This window comes from Garra rufa, chromosome 9, assembly GCF_049309525.1.
Source record: "Garra rufa chromosome 9, GarRuf1.0, whole genome shotgun sequence".
Taxonomy (NCBI): domain Eukaryota; kingdom Metazoa; phylum Chordata; class Actinopteri; order Cypriniformes; family Cyprinidae; genus Garra; species Garra rufa.
In genome coordinates, this window is record NC_133369.1 from 31111075 (window position 1) to 31135085 (window position 24011).

Sequence of the window (24011 nt, forward strand, 5' to 3'; positions counted from 1 at the left end):
GAACATCTGGGATGACATGGGTTTAAGTAAATTATCAGGATTTTTTAATTCTGGAAGTTAACTTATTCTTTAAACATTTTCTTATTATTTTCAATGTTAAAAAGGGTTGTGCTGCCCAATATTTTAGTGGAAACCATGTTTTTTCATTTTTTTCAGGATTCTTTGATAAATGGTTCTTAAAGCACATCATTTATTTGAAATTGAGATATTTTAGAACAATGTAAAAGTCTTTACTGTCACTTTTGATCGATGAAATGTCTCCTTGCTAAAATAAAATTATTATTTATCTTGATACTTGCAATGCATTTGGGATTTTGGAAGGCCAAACACGTTCCAAATCAATAAATGAGGTGTAGTATTCTTTTTGAATAATTTTCATAACTTCCCCTTTATGTGACAACAGTAGACAAAGACAAATTAGTTGAGCCAAATGACATGGCTTGTGCACCTAACGAAAAGGTTGGCATGAACGTCCGGTCATCAGAAACTAATCAGTGGTTCTGTTACACAACATGAGGGTGTGAAAGTCTCAAGTTTGACTATTCAAATCTCACACTTACAGACAGACTCTCTTTACAGACAGATCTTTATTAACCCTTATGTTTGTGTATAAATGATTTGAATTGGAACACAACCTCTAACTAATACAAATGTTTAAAAGCAATTAAATAACTGATAACAAAACTACATCTTAGATGCATTTAAATGAAGTTCCCACAGTGTTTAAAGTCTCTTATAGAATAATAATAGACCTGCATTTGAAGTACCTAAACAGCAGTATTATCAAATATAGTTTCTCTCTAAATTACAGTTAATTAGTTAAAGATGGGCTAGACCCAAATTTTATCAAACCACCATCTCACCATCTTTGGCTTTAGTCTAAAGTTTAAATGTGCAATCAGTGACATACTTTTAAATATAGTTTTGAAATAAAGCAATTAGAATATTTCTTAAATCTACTTGTCTGCTGGTTGATCGTACGTCAGCATCTGAATCATTCTGTGGCCTTTGACCCCTTACAAAATGTATCCAAACAACAGCAGCGCAATGGCCTGCATGAGGAGGACACATCCTGCCATGCTCTCAACTGCTGCACCTAAAGTATGAAGAAAAAACATTATTGTAAATTTGTCTTACTATTATATATGATAGTGCAACTCAAAGATCCATTCAAATGTTATTGATTTAGTAGAATTAAATAAAATATATCTGGGTCACATTGAGATTATTAATAATTATTTGTAACCCTGGACCACAAAACTAGTCATAAGGGTTTATTTTTTTAAAATTCAGATTTATGCATCATACTTTGCTAGTAAAATCTAAAATCTGAGGGTGCAAAAACAAAATACTGAGAAAATTTGCCAAAATGAAGTGCGTATTACTAATCAAAAATTAAGTTTTGATATATTTACGGGCAACTATTACTAAAGAGGTTTCCCTGACCCTTTTCCCATTACTTACCTCCTTTTAGTGGCAGTGGAGCTGATCCACTAGATCCTGGATTGGATATTACAGTGTTGTTTACAGCTGGCACTTCAGCACGTGTAGTTTTCACTCCCACGGCTTCATCCAGTGCAGCCTTTTGATCGGCCTTCAGGCCTGCACGTTGAGCTTCTGTTACGGCCGCAGCATTGTCAGGACCCAAAGCCTTGAACTGGCTGACTGATAGAGCCTAAACACAATTGACAGGAGTCATCAATTGTCATCCAAGATGTTCTTTCTTGGTCTTTCTTTCTTCAGTCAAAAAGAAATTAAGGTTTTTGAGGAAGACATTCCAGGATTTTTCTCCATATAGTGGTCTTCAATGGGGATCAACGGGTTGATGATCCAAATTGCAGTTTCAATGAGGCTTCAAAGGACTCTACACAATCCCAGTCAAGAAATAAGGGTCTTAGCTAGCATAACAATCTGCAATTTTCAAAAAAAAAAAAAAAAATCTAAATTTATATACTTTTTAGCCACAAATGCTCATCTTTCACTAGCTCTGCGATGTGTGTCTGCTACTTTACGCATTACGTAATCATGTTGGAAAGGTCACGCGCGGTTATTTCTCCGTCTGTTTTCTTCAGTTTATAAAGGTAGGGTAGGGCAAAAACTCCACCTCATTTTCTCTTCCAACTTCAAAATCGTTCAACATAATTGTTTTAAGGATGTTTGACTTTATTGCCTGTTCGCTTTGTAATCACTGTGTCGGTACATCCACCTACGTCAAGCATGACTCAAAATGACTGATTGTTTCACTAGATAAGACCCTTATTCCTCGGCTGGGATCATGTAGAGCCCTTTTAAGCTGCATTGAAACTGCAATTTGGACCTTCATCCACTAAAGTCTACTATATAGAGAAAAATCCTGGAATGTTTCCCTCAAAAAAAAAAACATCAGTCTTTTCGACTGAAGAAAGCAAGACACAAACATCTTGGATGAAATGGTGGTGAGTAAATTATTACAACATTTTTATTCTGGAAGTGAACTAATCCTTTAATAAAATAATCTGTCTCTGTGAGTTTGACGCTTCAAAAACCACACAAAGTGAACATAATGTGCGCGAACTGAAGTTCCCTTTGTGCTTCCACCGCATTTTTCACACAAGTTCCGCAACACATTTAAATGTTTTTTTCTTTTCCACATGCACTACTATCGTTTCACTTCAAAAGAAATGACACTGATGGGATCTTATAGATGACCCTTGTGTTTGTTCCTTTTTTATATTTTAATTATATGGATTGTTTTTCTACAGATCTTTGTTTGTGTACCACAGAAGGAAGTAAGTTATATACATGAGATGGCATGATGGGTGATTAAAGGAGAAGTCCACTTTCAGAACAAAAATTGACACATAATTTACACAACCCAATGTCATCAAAGATGTTCATGTCTTTCTTTCTTCAGTCATAAATAATCATGTTTTTTGAGGAAACATTTTAGGATTTCTCTCCATATCGTGGACTTCTATGGTGTCTGTGAGTCCGTGACTTCCAAAATGCAGTTTAAATACAGCTTCAAAGGGCTCTAAACAATCCCAGCCAAGTAAGAATGGTCTTATCTAGTGAAACTATCTGTTTCTTTGTAAAAAATTACTATTTACACAGTTTTTAACCTCAAGTGCTTACCAGTTCAAGACAGTTAGGGTATGTCGAAAAAATCCCATCTCACTTTCTATTCCAACTTCAAAATCATAGTTGATGTTGTTGTTTTTTTGTTTGATCCTCTTTGCATGTTCCCCTTGTAAACAACGGGTCGGTTCTTCTGCAGCGATGTAGGATCATTTTGAAGTTGGAGGAGAAATTGAGGTTAGAGTTTTTCGACATACCTTAACTTTCTTAAACCGGAATAAACAGAGTTCACGCAGAGCTAGACAAGATGAACATTTGAGGTTAAAAAGTACGGTGCCCGCCAGGGGACACCTTCGGTTCACTTATGTTTGTCGTGGCCACGAGATATTAATTCGTGGCCACGACATATTAACTCGTGGGAACGTAATATTATGTCGTGGGAACGTCATATTATGTCGTGGCCACGAGATCATTTTGTCGAGGTAACGACATCCTTATGTCGTGGCCACAAGATGCGATGATGAGGGAACGAGATCCATTTCTCGTGGCCACGACTTCTTATGTTGAGGAAACAACATGCATTTCTCGAGGCCACGAGTTTAATACATAAACAAACCTGCGTGACCATAGTAACCCAGGATTATCAGAGATAGGTTTATTCATATTTTATTTTTAATTAAGAAATTATTATATAAATTGTTACAGAAATTAATACAATATTAAATTATTACATTAACAATGGGCGAAGCTGTATATGCCAGTGCTGTATGTGTGCGATGTAGACTATATAGACCTATATTAAAAAGTTTATCATGAATAAATATTACATAAAGTACATAAAATAAAATAGTCCTACAGGAAACATTTTATGCATCTCAGAGTCTTGTCCATTAACTGATCCTCCTTTTTCCGTAATATTTTTATTATTCGTTTATATTCGTTATTTTCCCCTTCATTTCGATCTCCTTAACGTTCTGAATGTAGGTTCTATGACTGGGATTTTTACAGTTCAAAGGCTGAATTTAACATATACTGTATTTTATTTAGTCTAATTATTAGACAAATATAGTGTTTCAGTGAAGAGTGAATTATTCACGTAGTTTAATTTGGAAATCATTTATCGTCACACCATAAAATAGGCCTACATGACATTCCTTCTATTAACTGATCGTCTTTTTTCCGTATTTGTTATTATCGTCATCATTATTATAATTATTATAATTAGCCTATTATTGTAGGCCTATATATTTTTTATTTTCGTTTATATTCGTTTTCCTCCTTCATTTTCATCTCTTTACTTAACGTATATGGAAATGATACTGTAAATGCTTGACATGCTATGACTGATTTTGACTGGAATGTAGTTTAAAGGTTGGATTGAACATATTTTTATTTTGTTTCATCTAATAGACTAGACTATATAATACTGTTCACTGACGAATGAATCATTAGTGAAACGAATATAAATGAAAATAAAAATATATACAATAATAATAATAATTATAATAATGATGACGATAATAATAATAATAATACAAATACGGAAAAAAGACGATCAGTTAATAGAAGGAATGTCATGTAGGCCTATTTTACGGTGTGACGATAAATGATTTCCAAATGAAACTACGTGAATAATTCACTCTCACTGAAACACAATATTTGTCTATTATTTAGACTAAATAAAATACAATATATGTTCAATTCAGCCTTTGAACTGCATTCCAGTAAAAAATCCCAGGCATAGAACCTACATTCAGAACGTTAAGAGATCGAAATGAAGGGGAAAATAACAAATATAAACTAATAATAGCCTACAAATATTACGGAAAGAGGAGATAATGGATAAGACTGGGATGCATAAAATGTCTACATGGCGCACAGACAGCATCAGCATTTGCATATGCAGCTTCGCCCATTGTTAATATAATAATTTAATATTGTAACAATTTCTGTAACAAATAATATAATAATTTCTTAATTAAAAATAAAATATTAATAAACCTATCTCTGATAGGCTAATCCTGGGTTACTATGGTCACGCAGGTTTGTTTATGTATTAAACTCGTGGCCTCGACAAATGCATGTTGTTTCCTCAACATAAGAAGTCGTGGCCACCAGAAATGGATCTCGTTCCCTCATCATTGCATCTTGTGGCCACGACATACCTCGACAAAATGATCTCGTGGCCACGACATAATATGACGTTCCCACGAGTTAATATGACGTTCCCACGAATTAATATCTCGTGGCCACGACAAACATAAGTGAACTGAAGGTGTCCCCTGGTGGGCACCGTAAAAAAGTATATAAATTGTCATGTTTTTTTTTTTAATTTTAGCAAATAACCAATCATTTCACTAGATTAGACCCTTCTTCCTCAGCTGGGATAATTGGAAGCCCTTTGAAGCTGCATTAAACAAAGTTCAAACTTGTGAGCACCATAAAGGTCCACTATATGGAGAGAGATCCTAAACTGTTTTTCTCAAAAAACAATTCGTTTACGACTGTAGAAAGAAAGACTTGAACATCTTGGATGACAAGGGGGTAATTTATCTTTACATTTTTGTTTTGGAAGTGAACTTCTTTAATGATGGTGATCAAAAGATATTCAACAATAACGGCAAGAAATAAAAAAAAGTTTGCAAAGGAGAGTAAACTTACAGTTAAGCGATCTGAGGGTATGAGAGGGATAGCGGATGGCTGAATGAATGGCAGGACAGCTGAATTTAAACTTGCCAGCTCAACAGCACTTAGACCAGCTGGGGAGACATTCAATGACAAAAACAGCGCTCACATTTTAAGCTTGAACCAGTCACGTGTAAATATTCATCAGCATATCTCTTAGTTTCCTGTGTCTCACCAATGATGTTGCCCATAATGCTGACTTGAGCTTCAGTCCAGGTTTCTGGTTTTCCAAACGCAGCCACTGCCTTTTCCTTCAGACGTTCTCTGATGTTCAGAGGACAAGGAGCACGACCCACTGCCTCTGCTGCCTCCCTGGGAAACAATCATACAGGAAATCACAATGACCAGGTCTGTATATGTGCTTTAGTGTACATAAATGTGTAAAAATGAGAATATAACCAGATGTGGAAGTATGTCAAACCTGAAGCTGGAGGAATTCAGCTGATCGATCTGGCCAGGTTGTAGACCACAGATAAACTGTCCCAGTCCCACCATCTCCAGCTTTCCTAGTCCAGCCATGCTAATTCCAGCCACCTTTTCATAAGCCTGCCAGACTGCTGTCCTCTGCAGAATTAATCACTTTCAGTACTTATGTTTTTGCATATTTTTAATAGAAATTTGTATAAAAGAAGAAAATTATTCAAATGTTCAAGGTTGGTAAAATTTTCTTGTTTCAAAATAAGTCTAATGCTCACAAAGGCTGAAAATGTATTTGATCAAAAATAGAGTAAAGTAATGTAGTAAAATATTCTTAATTTTTTATATTAAAAAAATGTTAAAATATAATTTCTGTGAAATTTCAGTAGCAGTTACTCCAATCTTCAGTGTAACATGTTTGTTCAGAAATCATGTTAATTTTGTGCTCAATCATTTTTTTTTTTACATTGTAACAGTCTTTATGGTCACGTTTGATCAATTGAATGCATTCTTGTTGAATAAAATTATTAATTTCTTATTGACTCCAACTAACTAACTTTTAAACAGTAGTATGTAAACAAATACAATTTTCACAGCATTTTTAACCACGTTTTACACACTACCATTCAAAAGTTTTTGAACAGTAAGATTTTTAATGTTTTGTCTGCTCTTTTCTTCTCAACAAGCCTGCATTTGTTTGATCCAAAGTACAGCAAAAACAGTAATATTTAGAAATATTTTTACTATTTAAAATATTTTCTATTTGAATATATTTTAAAATGTAATTTTTAGCATCATTCCTACAGTCACATGATCCTTCAGAAATCATTCTAATATTTTGATTTGCTGCTCAAAAAACATTTATTAGTATTATGTTGAAAAGAGCAGGGTAGAATTTTTTTTCAGGTTTCTTTAATGAATAAAGTTCAGAAGAACAGCATTTATCTGAAATAGTAAAAGCTATAAAATATTAAAAATAGTATATAGTGTATAATTTTACAAAAGCTTTTTATTTTAGATAAATGCTTATCTTTGGATCTTTCTATTCATCAAAGAATCCTGAAAAAAAAAAATTACTCAACTGTTTTAAATATTGATAATAATAATAAGGTTTCTGGAACAGCAAATCAGTAATTTAGAATGATTTCTGAAGGATCATCTGACACTGAAGACTTAAATCACATGAATAAATTACATTTTAAAATATATTTAAATATACAACAGTTATTTTAAATAGTAAAAATATGTTCATTTTTTTACTGTTTTTGCTATACTTTGGATCAAATAAATGCAGGCTACAAATTCTAGAAGCTGTTTGGTGACTGAATGTGTGTGTTTGTGTTGTATTACCTGTGTCTGGGTAAAGTTGCATGCGGTCAGTGTCTCAAGAGTGTCCAGTGAGGCAATGCTGAGGTTGCCCAGCTCCTCGGTACTGAAGCTCTGGCAGATGCAGCCCAGATCAGCAATCTGGGACTCATTCAACATGAAAACACTCCCCCATGCCTGCCATATAAAATAGAAATTACCTTTGACCACTGAAGTCAAGCTATAAATGTTTTCTTAGATTCTGATGTTGTGCATATTTTAGAATTTAAACTTGCGATTTGTGTATGTACCTCCAGAGTTTTTGCTCTGAGTGCAGCCAGTTGTTCTGTGCTGTAGCTGGTTATCTGTCCGAGTGTTGGCACAGCATCTTTAAAAGTCTGCACAGTCATTTTACTGAACTGTAAGGGAGTCCAGTATACATTCTCCTGTTTGAGGTCCTCAATATAAGTAATCATGGGCTCTACTAGAAGGGACACTACTGTGGTAACTGTCACTGTCAAAAAGAGAAAATCAAGACAAATGGCATATTTTAGATAGAAGGATCATTAATATTTCCACTGAGAATGTATGTGACCCTGGACCACAAAACCAGTCATAAGTAGCACAGGCATATTTGTAGCAATAGCCCAAAATAGTTTGGGTCAAAATGATTTTTTTTTTCCTTCTATATCTTTGCTTATATCTTTTCTTTTATTCTTAAAAATTATTAGGATATTAAGTTAAGTTCATGTTCATGAAAATATGTTGTAAAATTCCTACCATAAATATATCAAAACTTAATTTTTGATTAGTAATATGCATTGCTAAGAACTTTATTTGCACAACTTTAAAGGTGATTTTATCAATATTTTAAATTTTTATTTTTTGCACCCTCACATTTTTAAGTTCTATCTCAAATATTGTCCTATCCTAACAAACCACACATCGATAGAAAGCTTATTTATTTAGTTTTCAGATGAGGTATACATTTTAATTTCAAACAAATAATTGACCCTTATGACTGCTTTTGTATTCTAGGGTCACATATCGTAACTGTCTGGTTTCAAAAGATGTTGTACTTCCACATGCACGCTCTGGCACACATACATTCTCGCTTCCTGCGGTTTTGTAGCGTGGTAGTCGTTTTGAGCTCAAAAAGTTTGCGACGAAGCGCAGAGAGATCAAACCAAGAACGGAACTCCTTTGGAGGAGGAACCACAAGCTGAGTGGACAAACTGTTCATCAGCTCTGACAGGTATGACGTGATCCAGCTCTGCAAGACAGATGAGCAAAATGAAGGTATGGATGGATAGATTAAGAAGAAAAATATAGTACTGTGTAAAATTGTGAATAACCTGTCAGTATAAAAAATAACACATCTAACACATCTCCATAATCGCATGAAGGACATGTACAGCTTAATATAACACATATGATGTCTCTAACTGAAATATATAGTAGAAAACATATGAACGTTTTAGGTTATTTAATAATCCAGATCTTTTTATACAAATTTTGATGATGTGGAATAGCTGCACTTGGTGAGCTACTGGCACTACCTGTTGCTATTTTACCGCGACACAACTCATAGTACACATCTTGGAAAATGAAATACTGATACAGTGCCACATTGTGCAGCTTTTGCTTGTAATTTTCAGTTATAGGGCAACAGAAGAAACAATGTAAATCTTCACTGCTACTACAGGTAACATTAGCACCAGTAGCTCACAAAGTGCAGCCATTTCACGTCATCTAAATATTGAAGCCCCCCATAGTCCAAAATATATATAAAACGATGTGGATGTTTTAATTACGTAAATCTTTCATGGGTTTTCTACAACATATTTCAGTAAGAGACATCATTTATGTTATATTAAGCCATACAAGTCATAATACCCATGTTCCCTTTAAAGGGGTCATCGGATGCCCATTTTCCACAAGTTGATATGATTCTTTAGGGTCTTAATGAGAAGTCTATAACATACTTTGGTTAAAATTTCTCAAGGGTAGTGTAAAAAGCACTCTTTTTACCTAGGTCCATGTAAAAAAATATGGACCTGGTGTTCGTGATGGCTATACCAGGCTGTAAACATTTTTTTTTCTGCTGTAAAGTTGGGCATTTTACCATGGGGGTCAATGGGATTGATTCCCTTTTGGAGCCAGTCTCTAGTGGCCAGTCGAGTTGCAGTCCGTGTTGGTTTCAATAGAGAGAGCGGGAGGTTGCCCCTTGGTCAAAATCGGCCCTTTTTAGAGTGACCTATTCTGTTGCATGTTCATTTAAATGCTAATGAGCTCTGCTTGCCCTGCCCCTCTCTGCTGTGGGATGACGAGCCATAATGTTTACTTTAGCTGCGTTTAGCTGCGAAACTTGCTAACTATTAGGGCTGGGCGATAAATCGAAAGCGATTCTAAGGCGCGTTTAGTGAATGAAGCCGGTACTTTGATTAGTAGTAAATCTCCATCACGTGCGTTCAGCTGCGTTCAGCTGGAGTGTTCAGAGGCGTAAATCACTGACAAGCTACGCCAAATCGCGCTAAAAATCGCATTCGATTCGCTTGTCAGTGATTTACGCCTCTGAACACTCCAGCTGAACGCAGCTGAACGCACGTGATGGAGATTTACTACTAATCAAAGTACCGGCTTCATTCACTAAACACGCCTTAGAATCGCTTTCGATTTATCGCCCAGCCCTACTAACTATCACATTATTAAGAAAGGCCAAGTTGCAAAGATGCATAAAAAACCCTTATACTCACTTCTGCTGTGGGTGAAGCTGCATCACAAATGATTTGCACGAACATAGATGCATATGTAGATTGGGTTTAGCACTTTCCTTTCAAAAACATAAGTTACGTTCATCCTCTGCATCTTCAGCGGCTCAGATGTCGGGAGTAATTGGCGACTGCTATGTTCATAATTAAATTTAACAATAGAACACCTCATTCGGAGGTTTTCCCTTGCACCTGAGTTGACACACAATGGTGATTGGAGTCGGACTGTTTTAGCTCAGTGAGGGTGGGTCTAAGGTAAGGCACTCATGTCAATCATCTATGGTGGGAGTGGCCACTGTCGGTGTGTCGTTACACCGACGAGAAGCTGAGAATGACCTGATTTTAAAATAGGGGACATTGCTTTCAAAGATTAAAAAGATACCACTGGGTGGATTTTTATCATTGTAAGGTGGTTGTGTACACAAACTGCCAACACACATTAATGTTCAAACAACACGTAAAAGTGAGTTTTGCATCCAATGACCCCTTTAATAATACTAATATTTATACTATAATTGTTTCTTCTACTTTTTCACCCAATAAAAATGATCCTACTTTTCCATAATCTACTGGTCAACAGCATCGCTAAGATTCTTACTTTGGATGGCAGATTTCCAACAGCAGTGTCATTTAGTAACAAAAGTGGCCCAAGCGCTCTCATTTCTTCCTCCGACCAATAAGCAGGGTCCCTTGTTTAAAGAAAGACAAATTTCATTAACATCATTAACAGCAATTGAAAATGTCTAATTTCAGCATAGGTTTTACAGCTACATGACTTGAGGCTGTTTATCGTGAAAAATGTATAAAATGTTTGAAAATGCTCTTGTTTTGAAGCCACATCAGGCACAGTCTCTTTACCGATGAAACAACTAGAAAAGCATTGATGTGGGATCTGAGGTCTGCCGAGGTTATACAGTAAAATAAGACTGTGGGTTGCGTGAACCCATTGTGGGTTGTATGTGAATTTGCAGATGCTGTTACCCATAGGTGGTCGTAAGCAGCCTGAACAGATGCTCTCTGTGCTGTTGCTGGAGATGCTGACAGGATGCGAGAGCCTTCAGAGTGGAGTTCAGAGCTGCAGAGTTCAAAGAGGAAATCCAGGCTGGGTCTAACTCACACACCAAAGGGCCTAGAGACAAAACGTCTGCCGCAGACAGATCAGACACGTTCTTCTTCTGCACAGATAAAGGATACAGATTAGGACAGTGCCTGCAGTAGTTCCCAACAGGCAAATCCTTTTCTTTTTACACTGATGTCACATGGTCTGCATTATCTACTGGATAATTGAGCTATTTTGTATTCTACGGTGCTGCTTTTCCATTGTTTTACATGTAAACATTTGCTAGATGGACATGATTGAATGAGCGATTTTGATGCAATTTTAAAACACTGTATCAAGTTAAAAATTTAGTTCACCAAAAAATTTAAATTCTGTCATTAATTAGTCACCCTCATGCTGTTCCAAACCCTAAGATCTGTGTGCATCGAAGACTGACACGGAAGAAAAATGGTTGAATAAAGTCATTAATTTTGTTGTCTTCTAACACAAACAGTATTCCTGAAGCTTCAAAAAATAGTTCCACCACCTACGTCACATGGACTATTTTAACTATGTCCATACTACTGTTCTGGGCCTTAAATGTGTCAGTTGTGTTGCTGTCAATGCAGGGTCAGAAAGTTTTCATCCAAAGGTCTTACAAGTTTTAAACAACATGAGTAATTAATGGCAGAATTTAATTTTTTGGGTGAACTAAACCTTCATAAAAGTTACATTTAAAAAAAAAAAAAGCAAAAATATGAGACTTAGGGCTGTAGAATGAAAATAAAAAACACAAGAGATGTTTTTTAAAAATTGAAATTTTAACTTGAGCACTGTGTTTTAAGAACTCTGGGTTATGCATGAGACACTGCAAAAGATGCTGCGACAATTGTGATTCAGACATGCCAACTAGTGTATGTTTATATAGAAAATCAATGAAAAAACAGAGCAGTGAAATGCAATTATGTGAAACAAAGGGTAGTGGAATAATTAAAAAAAAGTTTTTCAGGTGTGTTTCTTAGAAGTCAAAAAGGGGCCATTCCCACAATGCACTGCAATTGTCGTAATATAAAGTTACATTCTGCATTATTTCTAAATTAGTATTTTCACCAGCTAAAAATTATTTTAGGTCAGTTATTTTTATATTTTGCTGTATAATGTCATTAGAAAATATCAGATTACATTTCCAAACATTAATTTTGCCATTAATTGTAATCCAGTGAGATTTTTGTTTGCACAAGTCTGACAACAGCCAGTGCTCCACACAGAGATCTGATCTCATCATCATCCAGTCTGTCTGGAATGACATGAAGAAACAGAACAAACTGACTTAAAAACATTTTTACCTGGTGAAAATACTAGTGTTCTAATCATTTTGGCCACCGCTCTATAATGCATACATACTACAGGTCCTTCTCAAAAAATTAGCATATTGTGATAAAGTTCATTATTTTCTGTAATGTACTGATAAACATTAGACTTTCATATATTTTAGATTCATTACACACATTTGAAAGTAGTTCTAGCCTTTTATTGTTTTAATATTGATGATTTTGGCATACAGCTCATGAAAACCCAAAATTCCTATCTCAAAAAATTAGCATATTTCATCCGACCAATAAAAGAAAAGTGTTTTTAATACAAAAAAAGTCAACCTTCAAATAATTATGTTCAGTTATGCACTCAATACTTGGTCGGGAATCCTTTTGCAGAAATGACTGCTTCAATGCGGCGTGGCATGGAGGCAATCAGCCTGTGGCACTGCTGAGGTGTTATGGAGGCCCAGGATGCTTCGATAGCGGCCTTAAGCTCATCCAGAGTGTTGGGTTTTGCGTCTCTCAACTTTCTCTTCACAATATCCCACAGATTGTCTATGGGGTTCAGGTCAGGAGAGTTGGCAGGCCAATTGAGCACAGTAATACCATGGTCAGTTAACCATTTACCAGTGGTTTTGGCACTGTGAGCAGGTGCCAGGTCGTGCTGAAAAATGAAATCTTCATCTCCATAAAGCTTTTCAGCAGATGGAAGCATGAAGTGCTCCAAAATCTCCTGATAGCTAGCTGCATTGACCCTGCCCTTGATAAAACACAGTGGTCCAAAGTACTTTTTTTGGATGAAAGCAAATTTTGCATGTCATTCGGAAATCAAGGTGCCAGAGTCTGGAGGAAGACTGGGGAGAGGGAAATGCCAAAATGCCTGCAGTCCAGTGTCAAGTACCCACAGTCAGTGATGGTCTGGGGTGCCATGTCAGCTGCTGGTGTTGGTCCACTGTGTTTTATCAAGGGCAGGGTCAATGCAGCTAGCTATCAGGAGATTTTGGAGCACTTCATGCTTCCATCTGCTGAAAAGCTTCATGGAGATGAAGATTTTATTTTTCAGCACGACCTGGCACCTGCTCACAGTGCCAAAACCACTGGTAAATGGTTTACTGACCATGGTTTTACTGTGCTCAATTGGCCTGCCAACTCTCCTGACCTGAACCCCATAGAGAATCTGTGGGATATTGTGAAGAGAAAGTTGAGAAGCATCCTGGGCCTCCATAACACCTCAGCAGTGCCACAGGCTGATTGCCTCCATGCCACGCCGCATTGAAGCAGTCATTTCTGCAAAAGGATTCCCAACCAAGTATTGAGTGCATAACTGAACATAATTATTTGAAGGTTGACTTTTTTGTATTAAAAACACCTTTCTTTTATTGGTCGGATGAAATATGCTAATTTTTTGAGATAGGAATTTTGGGTTTTCATGAGCTGTATGCCAAAATCATCAATATTAAAACAATAAAAGGCTAGAACTACTTTCAAATGTGTGTAATGAATCTAAAATATATGAAAGTCTAATGTTTATCAGTACATTACAGAAAATAATGAACTTATCACAATATGCTCATTTTTTGAGAAGGACCTGTATAAAAAAATGCAATCTACTCCAATTTACTGCAATCCTGCAAATTTAAAGTTTGCATTCTTTTAATTCAGTAATTCAGGAGGTCACACTGTGACTTATACGTTTGGAGAACAGCATTTGCATAAACTTGCGTTTCCTCTGCTGCATTTTCATTTGTATGAATGGAAGTCTTTAGAACTTAAAAAAAGTGTAGTGTGACGCCTATTAAATCTTACTGCATTCTGGTATCTAATGCACACCATCCAATCAGTCCATGATGGATAAGCCACATGTGTGTGGTTTTTTTTTTTTTTGGACAGGAGAAGAAAAGCTTGTGCATGTGTGTGGACATATTACCAGGCAGCTGATGGCTCTTTTGGTAAGTGCGTAGCGTGCTGGAGAGCTGTTTGGTAGAGAGGACAGGTTGACTTCCTTCATCTTCTCCAAGAAGGCAGGACACACAGCATCGGACAGGTTTTGAATCTTTTCCACTCTGAATGCATCATGACAGTATGGATAGCGTGAAGAAGGGTAAAGAAGTAAAGAAAAAGAATATCAGCAAATGATTAGCATATGTGACCCTGGACCATAAAACTTAAGTCTTAAGCAGCACGGGTATATTTGTAGCAATAGCCAAAAATACATTGTATGGGTCACAATTATAATTTTTTCTTCTTTTATGCCAAAAATCATTAGGATATTAAGTACAGAATACAGATCATGTTCCATTAAGATATTTTGTACATTTCCTACCATAAATATATAAAAACTTAATCTTTGATTAGTAATATGCATTGTTAAGAACTTTTGGACAACTTTAAAGGCGATTTTCTTAATATTTAGATTTTTTGCACCCTCAGATTTCAGATTTTCAAATAGTTGTACCTTGGCCATATCACACCATACATCAATGGCAAGCTTAATTATTTAGCTTTCAGATGATGTATAAATTACCCTTATGACTGGTTTTGTGGTCCAGGGTCACATATGATTTAATCTTTAAAGTGAAATTAAATTTGAAGGCATTTATCTTTCAAATGTGTGTTAATTATGCATATACAGCACTGTTCTTTTCTTACGGTAGATGGATGAGCAGCATAGCTGGGATGGCCTGGAGCTCAGAGTTTGTAATGTTACTGAAATATCCTTGTCTCTGTTCCTCCAGACTTGCAAAGAGTTTTTGAGCTGCACAGCGAATCTAATAATGAAAAAGAGATCAGGAAGTGGGGAAAAAAATTGCAGATTTGATCATGGAAAAGTGGCAGAGCTGAAAGGACGTGTGTGGAAGAAACAATGAATATGTAATGTTTACCTGAACCCTGGAAAGCCACGCGCAGGATTTGTTAAGTGCCTGTGCCATATCCGAAGCATCAGTTCGATTGATTTTTTCAATCATTTCACAGGTGACACCCTGTACAGCCTGACCCAGCTTTCTGTTGACAACACAGTGAGCTTGATGAGGATACTGCATCTTGGGATAGTTTGCCCAAAAATTTGAATTCTGTCATTAATTACTCACCCATGTCTTTCCAAAACTGTAAGACCTTTGTTCATATTCAGAACACAATTAAGATATTATTGATGAAATTCGAAAGCTTTCTGATCCTCCATAGACAGCAATGCAACTAACACGTTCAATGCCCAGAAAGTCAGTAAGGACATTGTTAAAATAGTCCATGTGATATTACAATTTCTTCTTATTTCCTATTATTGTAGCTTCATAAAATGAAGGTTGAACCACTGATTTCACATGGACTATTTTATCAATGTCCTTACTACCTTTCTGGGCCTTAAACATGTCAGTTGCATTGTTGTCTGTGGTAGGTCAGAAAGCTCTCGCATTTCATCAAAAAAGTCTTAATTTGTGTTCCGAAGATGAATAAAGGTCTTATGCGTTTGGAACATCATGAGGGTGAGTAATTTGTGACAGAATTTTAATTTTTGGGTGAACTATCCCTTTAAGGCTGCAATATAATTACGTAACTTTTGCACAGATTTTTGCTCAGATTTGCAGTCTGGACAACTCAGCACTAGCTGTTGAAAGTCAAAGGAAGTCTGCAGATTCTCAGCAGTCAGCATTGACAGATTTCAGAGAAAATCAGTTTGATGAGAACAGACTTCAATTTTTTGGCTTCAGACTGTGATTCAATTCAGTCATAGGCTGTCAGTTATGTTATTATTTTAAGCCAATTTAAGAACATTTTATCTTCCAGCAACAAGACACAAATTTCAGCATGAGTCTTTGATACTCAGTCATTAAGCATAAAATGCCCAGTTTTGCACAACTTATCTCTCGTATTAATAGAAAAAAATATTCTTTAAGGTCTACCTAAAGTATAGCATAGCTGTATTATGTCTCACCGTAATTCGCCAAGGTTGATTTTATTACCCAAAATCTTCTTTAGAAGGAAAGCAGACTACAGAGAGAAATAAGGAGATTAGAGAAAAATGGATGAAGTGGTAATGGATTTGGTTTTTTATATTACTATCTAGTGTGTATACTTGAGCACGAGTCCAGCTGCGTCCCTGCAGCTGATCCACTGAGCTAAGGTCTGCTTTCTCCAGCGTGGACAGAGACAGAGAAGAGAGGAGAGAATCTGGCAACCCCTTCACCAGTGCAGATGCATTTACGTCACGACGGAACTGAGGATTTGTTGGAAGCAGAAGAGATTTTACTGATTCATCTTATACACGGTAGCTTTTCCACCACTTTCTGAATGAACTCATGTACTTCTTACCCCTTCCAGTAGTGCTGTTCTTTGTAAGGAAGACAGCTTATGACTCATATTTTTCAGGGATTCAGTTCCCAGCAGCCCTTCTGCCTTTACGTTTTTGAGGAGGGAACTGGCCACCCCTCTTACCATCGTACCCAGAGACAACAACTTCTCACCACTTATATTCTACAAAAAAATACATTCTTGTGAAAACAATAAATAGGTAAATAGGAAACAAAACACAGCTCTATACACTGAGCAGAAAATCTAACCTTAGCCGTTTCCAACAGTTTCTTAGCCAGAGTCTTAGCTTGAGATGGGCTCCAGTTGACCTGACTCAAGCTGCTAAGGGTGTTGTTCAGGTCTTCAGAGGTGAAACGGGACAGCCTGGAAAGAGGAAGCGCAGAGACAGCGGATCCCAGAGTCTGCAGAATCGCAGGAGAGGAAGAGCTGTCGTCTTTCTCCAGAATGTTCTGTACTAGCTGTCTTTTCACCTGAGGGAGGGTTGAGTGGAATGCAAATAACATTACAGTTATGCTACAGAAATTTGGGAGAAATAGTGATTTCATGAAGTGGCAGTTCTGACCTTGTCAATTTCAGGGTTGTTACAGGTATCAATCTGGGACAGCAGTTTTCTACTAAGATTCAGATTCAGAGACTGTGCGCCATCAAAGAAACAAGCCAGAGAGCCCAGTCTGTGAAAACAGGAAGTAATTGATGAAACAGATGCGAATATACTTTGAGGTTGTACTCAGATGTAGTGCAGTTCCTCCTCAAAATATTGGATGAGAATCAGGGAAAGTCACATGAGAGGAGGCAATTCCTAAATCGCGATATGGTGCAATATGACTGGTTATGTTTGGATGTGATAAATCCCACCTCTTGCGTTAGTGCATGTTTTGCATTAGTGAATCGGTCTGAATGAACAATATAATGGCGTTAATAGAAAGACTAATTAAAAAAAAATAATTAAACAACTCACACACTTAGATATAACCACTTATTTATGTCAAAATAAGATTTAAAGGACAAGTTCACTGTCAGAACAAAAGTTTACAGATCATTTACTCACCCCCTTGTAATCCAGTCATAAAGAAACAGTTTTTTGAGGAAAACATTTCAGGATTTTTCTCCATATAGCGGACTTCAATAGTGCTCGTAAATTTGAACTATCAAAATGCAGCTTCAATGCAGCTTCAGAGGGCTTTAAATGATCCCAGCCGAGGAAGAAGGGTCTTATCTAACAAAATGATATGTCGAAAAACTCCCATCTCATTTTCTTCTCCAACTTCAAAATTGTCCTACATTGCTGTTTAACCTTTTTAAAGGCGTTTGATCTTTTTTGCATGTTCACTTTGTAAACACTGGTTTGGTACTTCTGCAGCAATGTAGGACGATTTTGAAGTTGGAGAAGAAAATGAAATGGGAGAATTTCGACTGTATTGAACCGGAATACAAAGAGTTCACGCAGAGTTAGACAAGAAAAGCATTTTAGGTTAAAAGATATATAAACTGTTAATTTGTTTAGAAAATGACCACTCAGATCGCTAGATAAGACCCTTATTCCTCGGCTGGGATCATTTAAAGTCCTTTGAAGCTGCATTCAAACTGCATTTTGGAAGTTCAAACTCGCAGACACCAAAGAAGTCCACTATATGGAGAGAAATCCTAAAATGTTTTCCTCAAAAAACATAATTTCTTATTCTTAAAATTTAACTATTAAAAAGATAGCTGAACATAAGTTCACAAAAAATATATTGTTTAAATTGTAACTGCCTTGAGTTATTATTTTGGGATAAATGTAAAATGCTTAAAAATACTAGCTTGATAATATTCATACTTGCCTTTAATAAATAAAATATTGATTACATTGTTAATGTAAAAATATAAAATATAATCTTTTTTTTTCTGATAAGTGTAAGTAATATTTAACCATGAAAATGTGACTAGGACATGAATTTACATTTGATTTAAAAAAAAAAAAAACTTTGAGTACTTTGCCTTCTCATTTCAGACCACTACCTGTTCTTTCAGTATCAGAGCAAAAAGACAAACTTAGTGAGACTTTATATTTTGCAACTCTGTTTCAAACTATTGTGACTTTATATTTCATAGTGCTAAATGCAACTTTATTTCTCACAGCATGACTTTGTCTCACTATGTGGCTTAATGTATATTTTTAATCACACATTTACTTGTTTATTTTTAAGCGGCAACAGGCTTCAAGAGGAATTATTACTGCGGTTAACCTGAATATCATTTACCAAACACATGCACTAAACACACACTAATGATGCAAATATTGACCTGTCCATGTAGTGAGTGAAATTGTCGCTGCTGGAACACTCCAGTTTCAAGCGTTGAAAAAGTGTTCGGCCAAGGCTGGGTTGAATTCCACTAGCATTTTGAAATGATGGAGAGAAATTTGGAGTCTTGAAAAACCCACATAGCTGAGAAAAAGAAAGATTCAGATTGTTGTTATGTAAGTATGCTCTGAGACAAAAAGACACTGAAACAACACACAAATTAATAATAGCACTGGATTGCATATCATGCAGACACTGACCTCTTCTGTAGGGATGGTATTTGCTTCTTGTAAAGACAGACGAGATAGAAAAGGCCCCATCATTGTCAACACGTTAGCCTTCAGCCAGAGCATTTTAGGGGGGCATTGCTGATTGCGGACTGCTGAAAAAACAACAGACAGGCATAGATTACTACTATAATGAATAATTATCCTTGCTTTGTATTTCTGTACTGTTTATCTTTGGGATTTTCCTTTTTCTTTCCTGTTTATGATCTACTGTATCAGTTCCACCACATGAGGGGCTTTCGCACCGGAGGAACCTTTTCATAGTTTTTAGAACAATTAGCAGAAGTACCAGGAATACAGAAACTAAGAGACTAAGAACATATTTACTTCTAGGAACTGTTTTGGAGGAACTAAATTAACTCCTACTTCATGTTTCCTCTCTACCTTCACTTTGCCACTTCTTTCCAATTTACCATTCATCGCTAGTTGTTGATTCCCTTCAACTTTTGGTGCAATCATCACTGGTGAAACATCTTCTTGATTAGTCAAGAGAAATGGTGATTAGATTATTTGTCTGTATGTCTGTTTTGATCATAAAAGCTTACAGATAAAAAAAAAACTTACTGTTAGGTTTTTGCGGTGATCCAGAAGGCAGGTTGCTGACGGCAAGTGATTTCAGAGAGCAGTTAAATTCATTTTGTGCAACTCTCTCTTTGACCCATTCTATAATCGAATTTCTCTGTCCCTCAGACAGAACGCTGAACACCTCACCGAACACCTTCATCCTTTAGCATAATAAGGGACAAACCCAAACAAGGAAAAACACAATTTTACTTCAAAATTGAGGACTAAGGTAAATTTACTCCACATGTTCAGTCGCTTGAGTTAAATAAAAAAAAAGTAATCTCCTCACATTTCAGCCAGATGAGAGCTTTGTGAAAACGCTGGCAGCACAATGCTAGATGGAGGCATTGTTTCTAAGAAGGGTTTAGCCACCCATAAAAGCTTTGTTAGATCTTCTTTGTTGAGCTCTGTTCCATTCTGCATGATGGTCACCCAGGAAAGAGGAGCCATGAATGCCCGCATGAAACAACGAGGGCCTTCCTGAGGATGTACAAAAAGAGAAAGATTACAGAGATGACTAAAAAAGTTGTGTTAATGTCATTTTGGCTACACAGGACATCAGTTCCATTAATATTGAGAACACCACACAGATAAGAATGAGCAAAAATATGTTATTAAATTAGTTTATGGTAGTCCAGCACTAACCGTACTATTCCTCATGAGATTAATCATATGGCCCATGTTGGTGCAGTTCCGCATCTTGTCAACAAAGTTCTGAATGTATTGTAGATTTCCCATCAGGATGAACATAAAATAAAGACAGAATAAGGATATATGGGTCTGCCTGTATGTGAGCACATGCATTTGCCAAACAATGTCCTGAGCTTTTAACTCAATCTGAAAGAATCCTAAGAAAGGTTCATTCTTAATACTGTGTTGTTACCTGAATTATCCACAGCTTTTTTGTTTTTTTATTAAGTGGTAGCTGTTCATGACTCCCTTGTACTGTTTGTCCTGGACAGTTAAAAGGCCTGCTGTTCTTCAGAAAAATCATTCAAGTCCCACAAATTCTTTGGTTTTTCAGCATTTTTGTGTATTTAAACTCTTTCCAACAATAACTGTATGGTTTTGAGATCCACCTTTTTACACTAAGGACTCATATGCAGCTATTACAGAAGGTTCAAACACTGATTCTTCAGAAAAACACAATGCATTAAGGGGGGGGGGGGTGAAAGCTTTTTGAATTTGAAGATCAGGGTAAATTATCAAATTGTGTCATCAGAAAAACATGTATTTTCTGTAGCTTCTGAAGGGCAGTACTATATGAAAAAAAAAGATATTTAGGCAAAATAAGAAAAATGTACACATCTTCATTCTGTTCAAAAGTTTTCACCCCCTGCCTCTTAATGCATTGTGTTTCCTTCTAGAGCATCAGTAAGCATTTAAACCTTTTGTAATAGTTGCATATGAGTCCCTCAGTTGTCCTCAGTATGAAAAGATGGATTTCAAAATCATACAGTCATTGTTGGAAAGGGTTCAAACACACAAAAAGTGCTGGAAAACCAACAAATTTGAGTGACCTGAAGGACCTGAAGAACAGCGGCCAGTCAGCTGTGGATCATTCAGGTAACAACACAGTATTAAAAATTAAGTGTATGTAAAATTTTGAGTGGTGTCATTTTTATAAATTCAACTCTTGTTGACTATATGTAAACATATTTTATGTGAAATATCTTATTCAGGTCAGTACTAAATAAAAAATAACATGCATTTTGTATGATCCCTCTTATTCTGGTAAGATAATTAACATTTTTTCAGATTCTGCAAGGTGTATGTAAACTATTGACTTCAACTGTATTTGATCTACTGTAGTTTTCTTGTCCTATTGTCCTAGTATTTTGTGACAAGAATTATGCCATTTGTATGCTATCAAATTCTTTTTATATCATAAGTAACTTATTTAATGCAAAAATAACTATATTGTGATATATTATATTATTACTGTGAAATAAAGTTATTTATATCATGATATAAGATTTTTGTCATCCACCGCTACTAGGTAACTATATGCATTTGTTTGGGATATTGAGAGTTACCCAGCTTGCGTCCTGTTCATCTGTTGTTTCGTTGAACTGCATGGTGTGGTGAGAGGGAAAAGACTGAGGGAGTGACGAGAGAAGCTCTGGTAAAAAAGAGATGGGGCTCTCCATCATCTGTCCATATGAGCTGAGAGATAAAAAAAAATGTCGTAGTTTTCCATGCAATGAAATGTGATCATTAGTATTCAAATATACACCTGGCATATAAGTTCCTATATACAATAGCTCAATGACAGTCTACCTGTTCAGCGAATTGTTCATTAGAGGCATCCAGTAACCTGAAACAATACAACCGCATCATTTAACAAAAGACACATTGCATGACTGAGAAACACAAACACTCTCTCTTATGAAAACGGCAGGAACAAACATTTGCTGTTTCTGAGTAATGGCAGGAACTATTGAACAATTGTTATCCTGACTTCAAAATTGCATTTAAAATGGAAGTTCAGTAAATTGTGACTAGCCTTAATGAATGTTCAGGGCACGGCAGCCCTCGAATGGAATATTTTTTATTCTTTCAGATGCAATATGCAAATATATCCTACACTGTTTCCTTGGGCACGTGTATTTGCTTATGGTTTATGCAATACAGCTCCCATCATTTATTACAATAAAAACACAGGTGCAACACATAAGTCATTTTGATACCATGATTATGTAAGACCAAATGCTTTCAAGCTAAGTGATAATGACAAACGTTACTGTGTTTTACCTTTCTTGAAGCATGTGCTCATCTGTCAGAAAACAAGAGAAATGTAAATATTAATCACAAAACAATGTAAGGCAAAAAATCGAATTTGTTCAGAAAAGACTTATATAGACGCACACAAATGTATGGTTAGTTAATGACTGGCGAACAATGCTAAAATCAATTATAATTAGGAATGAGTTCATATGACTTTGATATGATATTTGTAGCAATAGCCAAAAATACACTGTATGGGTCAAAATTATACATTTTCTTTTTTAACAAAAATCATTATGATATTGGGTAAAGATCATGTTTCATGAAGACATTTTGTAAATTTCCTACCATAAATATATATAAAAAAAATTTGGACAACTTTAAAGGTAATTTTAATTACCAATATTTAAATTTTTTTGCACCCTCAGATTTCAGATTTTGAAATTGTTGTGTCTCGGCCAAATATGATCCTATCCTAACAAACCATACATCAATGGAAAGCTTATTTCAGCTTTCATATAATATAGAAATCTTAGTTTAACCCTTTAAGCCTTCATTATGCATATCATACTAATAATTTTAAAATTAATCAATTAGATCTTAGTATTAAGATAATCTAAAAAAAAGAAATAAACAAAAGAAAATCTATATTTATTGTGTAAAAAAAATAATTAAACACAAATCACATAAATGTATATATCACTTATAAACTGAATAATTTATATATTAGCTTTTCTAATCAAGCTGTCTTATAACAAATTCTGCAAAAAGTGTAAAAATATTATTTAATTGCCTCTTAATATGCCAGCTATGAAAATAGCTTCAGAAAGTCAAAGGGGTCAGCCATTTTATTTTTAAAAAATTCCTTTCCACTAAATTATTACACAAATTATGATTCAAAAATAGTATTTCAGTAGAGTCTGTGCCTATTGTTGAAGAAACAGCATATTTATCTAATTTATTACTAATGATTGTGTGAAAAGCTACCAGTTTCTTGGCCATTTCCCTGAAGTCTGCAGGTAGTCTTGGAAAGCCTATTGCTGATTGGTTAACAGGCATGTCCATCATACCCTGGGACATTACTGTAAATAATAACAACACAGAACATTTATACTTAAATTAGTGACATCTGTGTTTATTTTTTCTATTTAAAATTCAAAATGATGAAATTAAAGTGTAATACTATTAAACCAATTACCTGTAGCCAACTGGACTAGAAACGAGAGGATCAAAGCCTCTCTATATAACCCCAT

General features: G+C 35.7%; 1 protein-coding gene across 1 annotated transcript; it reads right to left on the reverse strand.

Moving 5' to 3' along the window:
* Positions 1-608: 608 nt before the first annotated feature.
* otoa (otoancorin) lies at positions 609-24011 on the reverse strand. Its single transcript, XM_073846494.1, has 28 exons — positions 23957-24011; positions 23746-23840; positions 22786-22807; positions 22312-22348; positions 22068-22197; positions 20677-20745; positions 20321-20511; positions 20013-20192; positions 19441-19594; positions 19182-19324; positions 17461-17569; positions 17147-17368; positions 16899-17060; positions 16663-16803; positions 16522-16577; positions 15473-15593; positions 15240-15358; positions 14518-14653; positions 11217-11410; positions 10834-10924; positions 8572-8737; positions 7776-7963; positions 7510-7662; positions 6164-6306; positions 5918-6054; positions 5719-5816; positions 1465-1675; positions 609-1096 (listed from the first exon to the last, which is right to left on the reverse strand). The coding sequence occupies exons 1-28, from the start codon at positions 24009-24011 to the stop codon at positions 1017-1019; spliced, it is 3603 nt and encodes a 1200-aa protein (XP_073702595.1). The 3' UTR covers positions 609-1016.

Bases quoted from the DNA above. Each gene is read 5' to 3' on its own strand.
- otoa (XM_073846494.1), bottom strand. From the start codon at position 24,011: ATGGGGTTATATAGAGAGGCTTTGATCCTCTCGTTTCTAGTCCAGTTG. The intron at 11,411-14,517 runs GTAATATGTCCA...TTATCTGTGCAG, and splicing joins AAAGAGCCATCAGCTGCCTG to AAGAAGAACGTGTCTGATCT. The intron at 5,817-5,917 runs GTGAGACACAGG...ATGTCTCCCCAG, and splicing joins CATTATGGGCAACATCATTG to CTGGTCTAAGTGCTGTTGAG.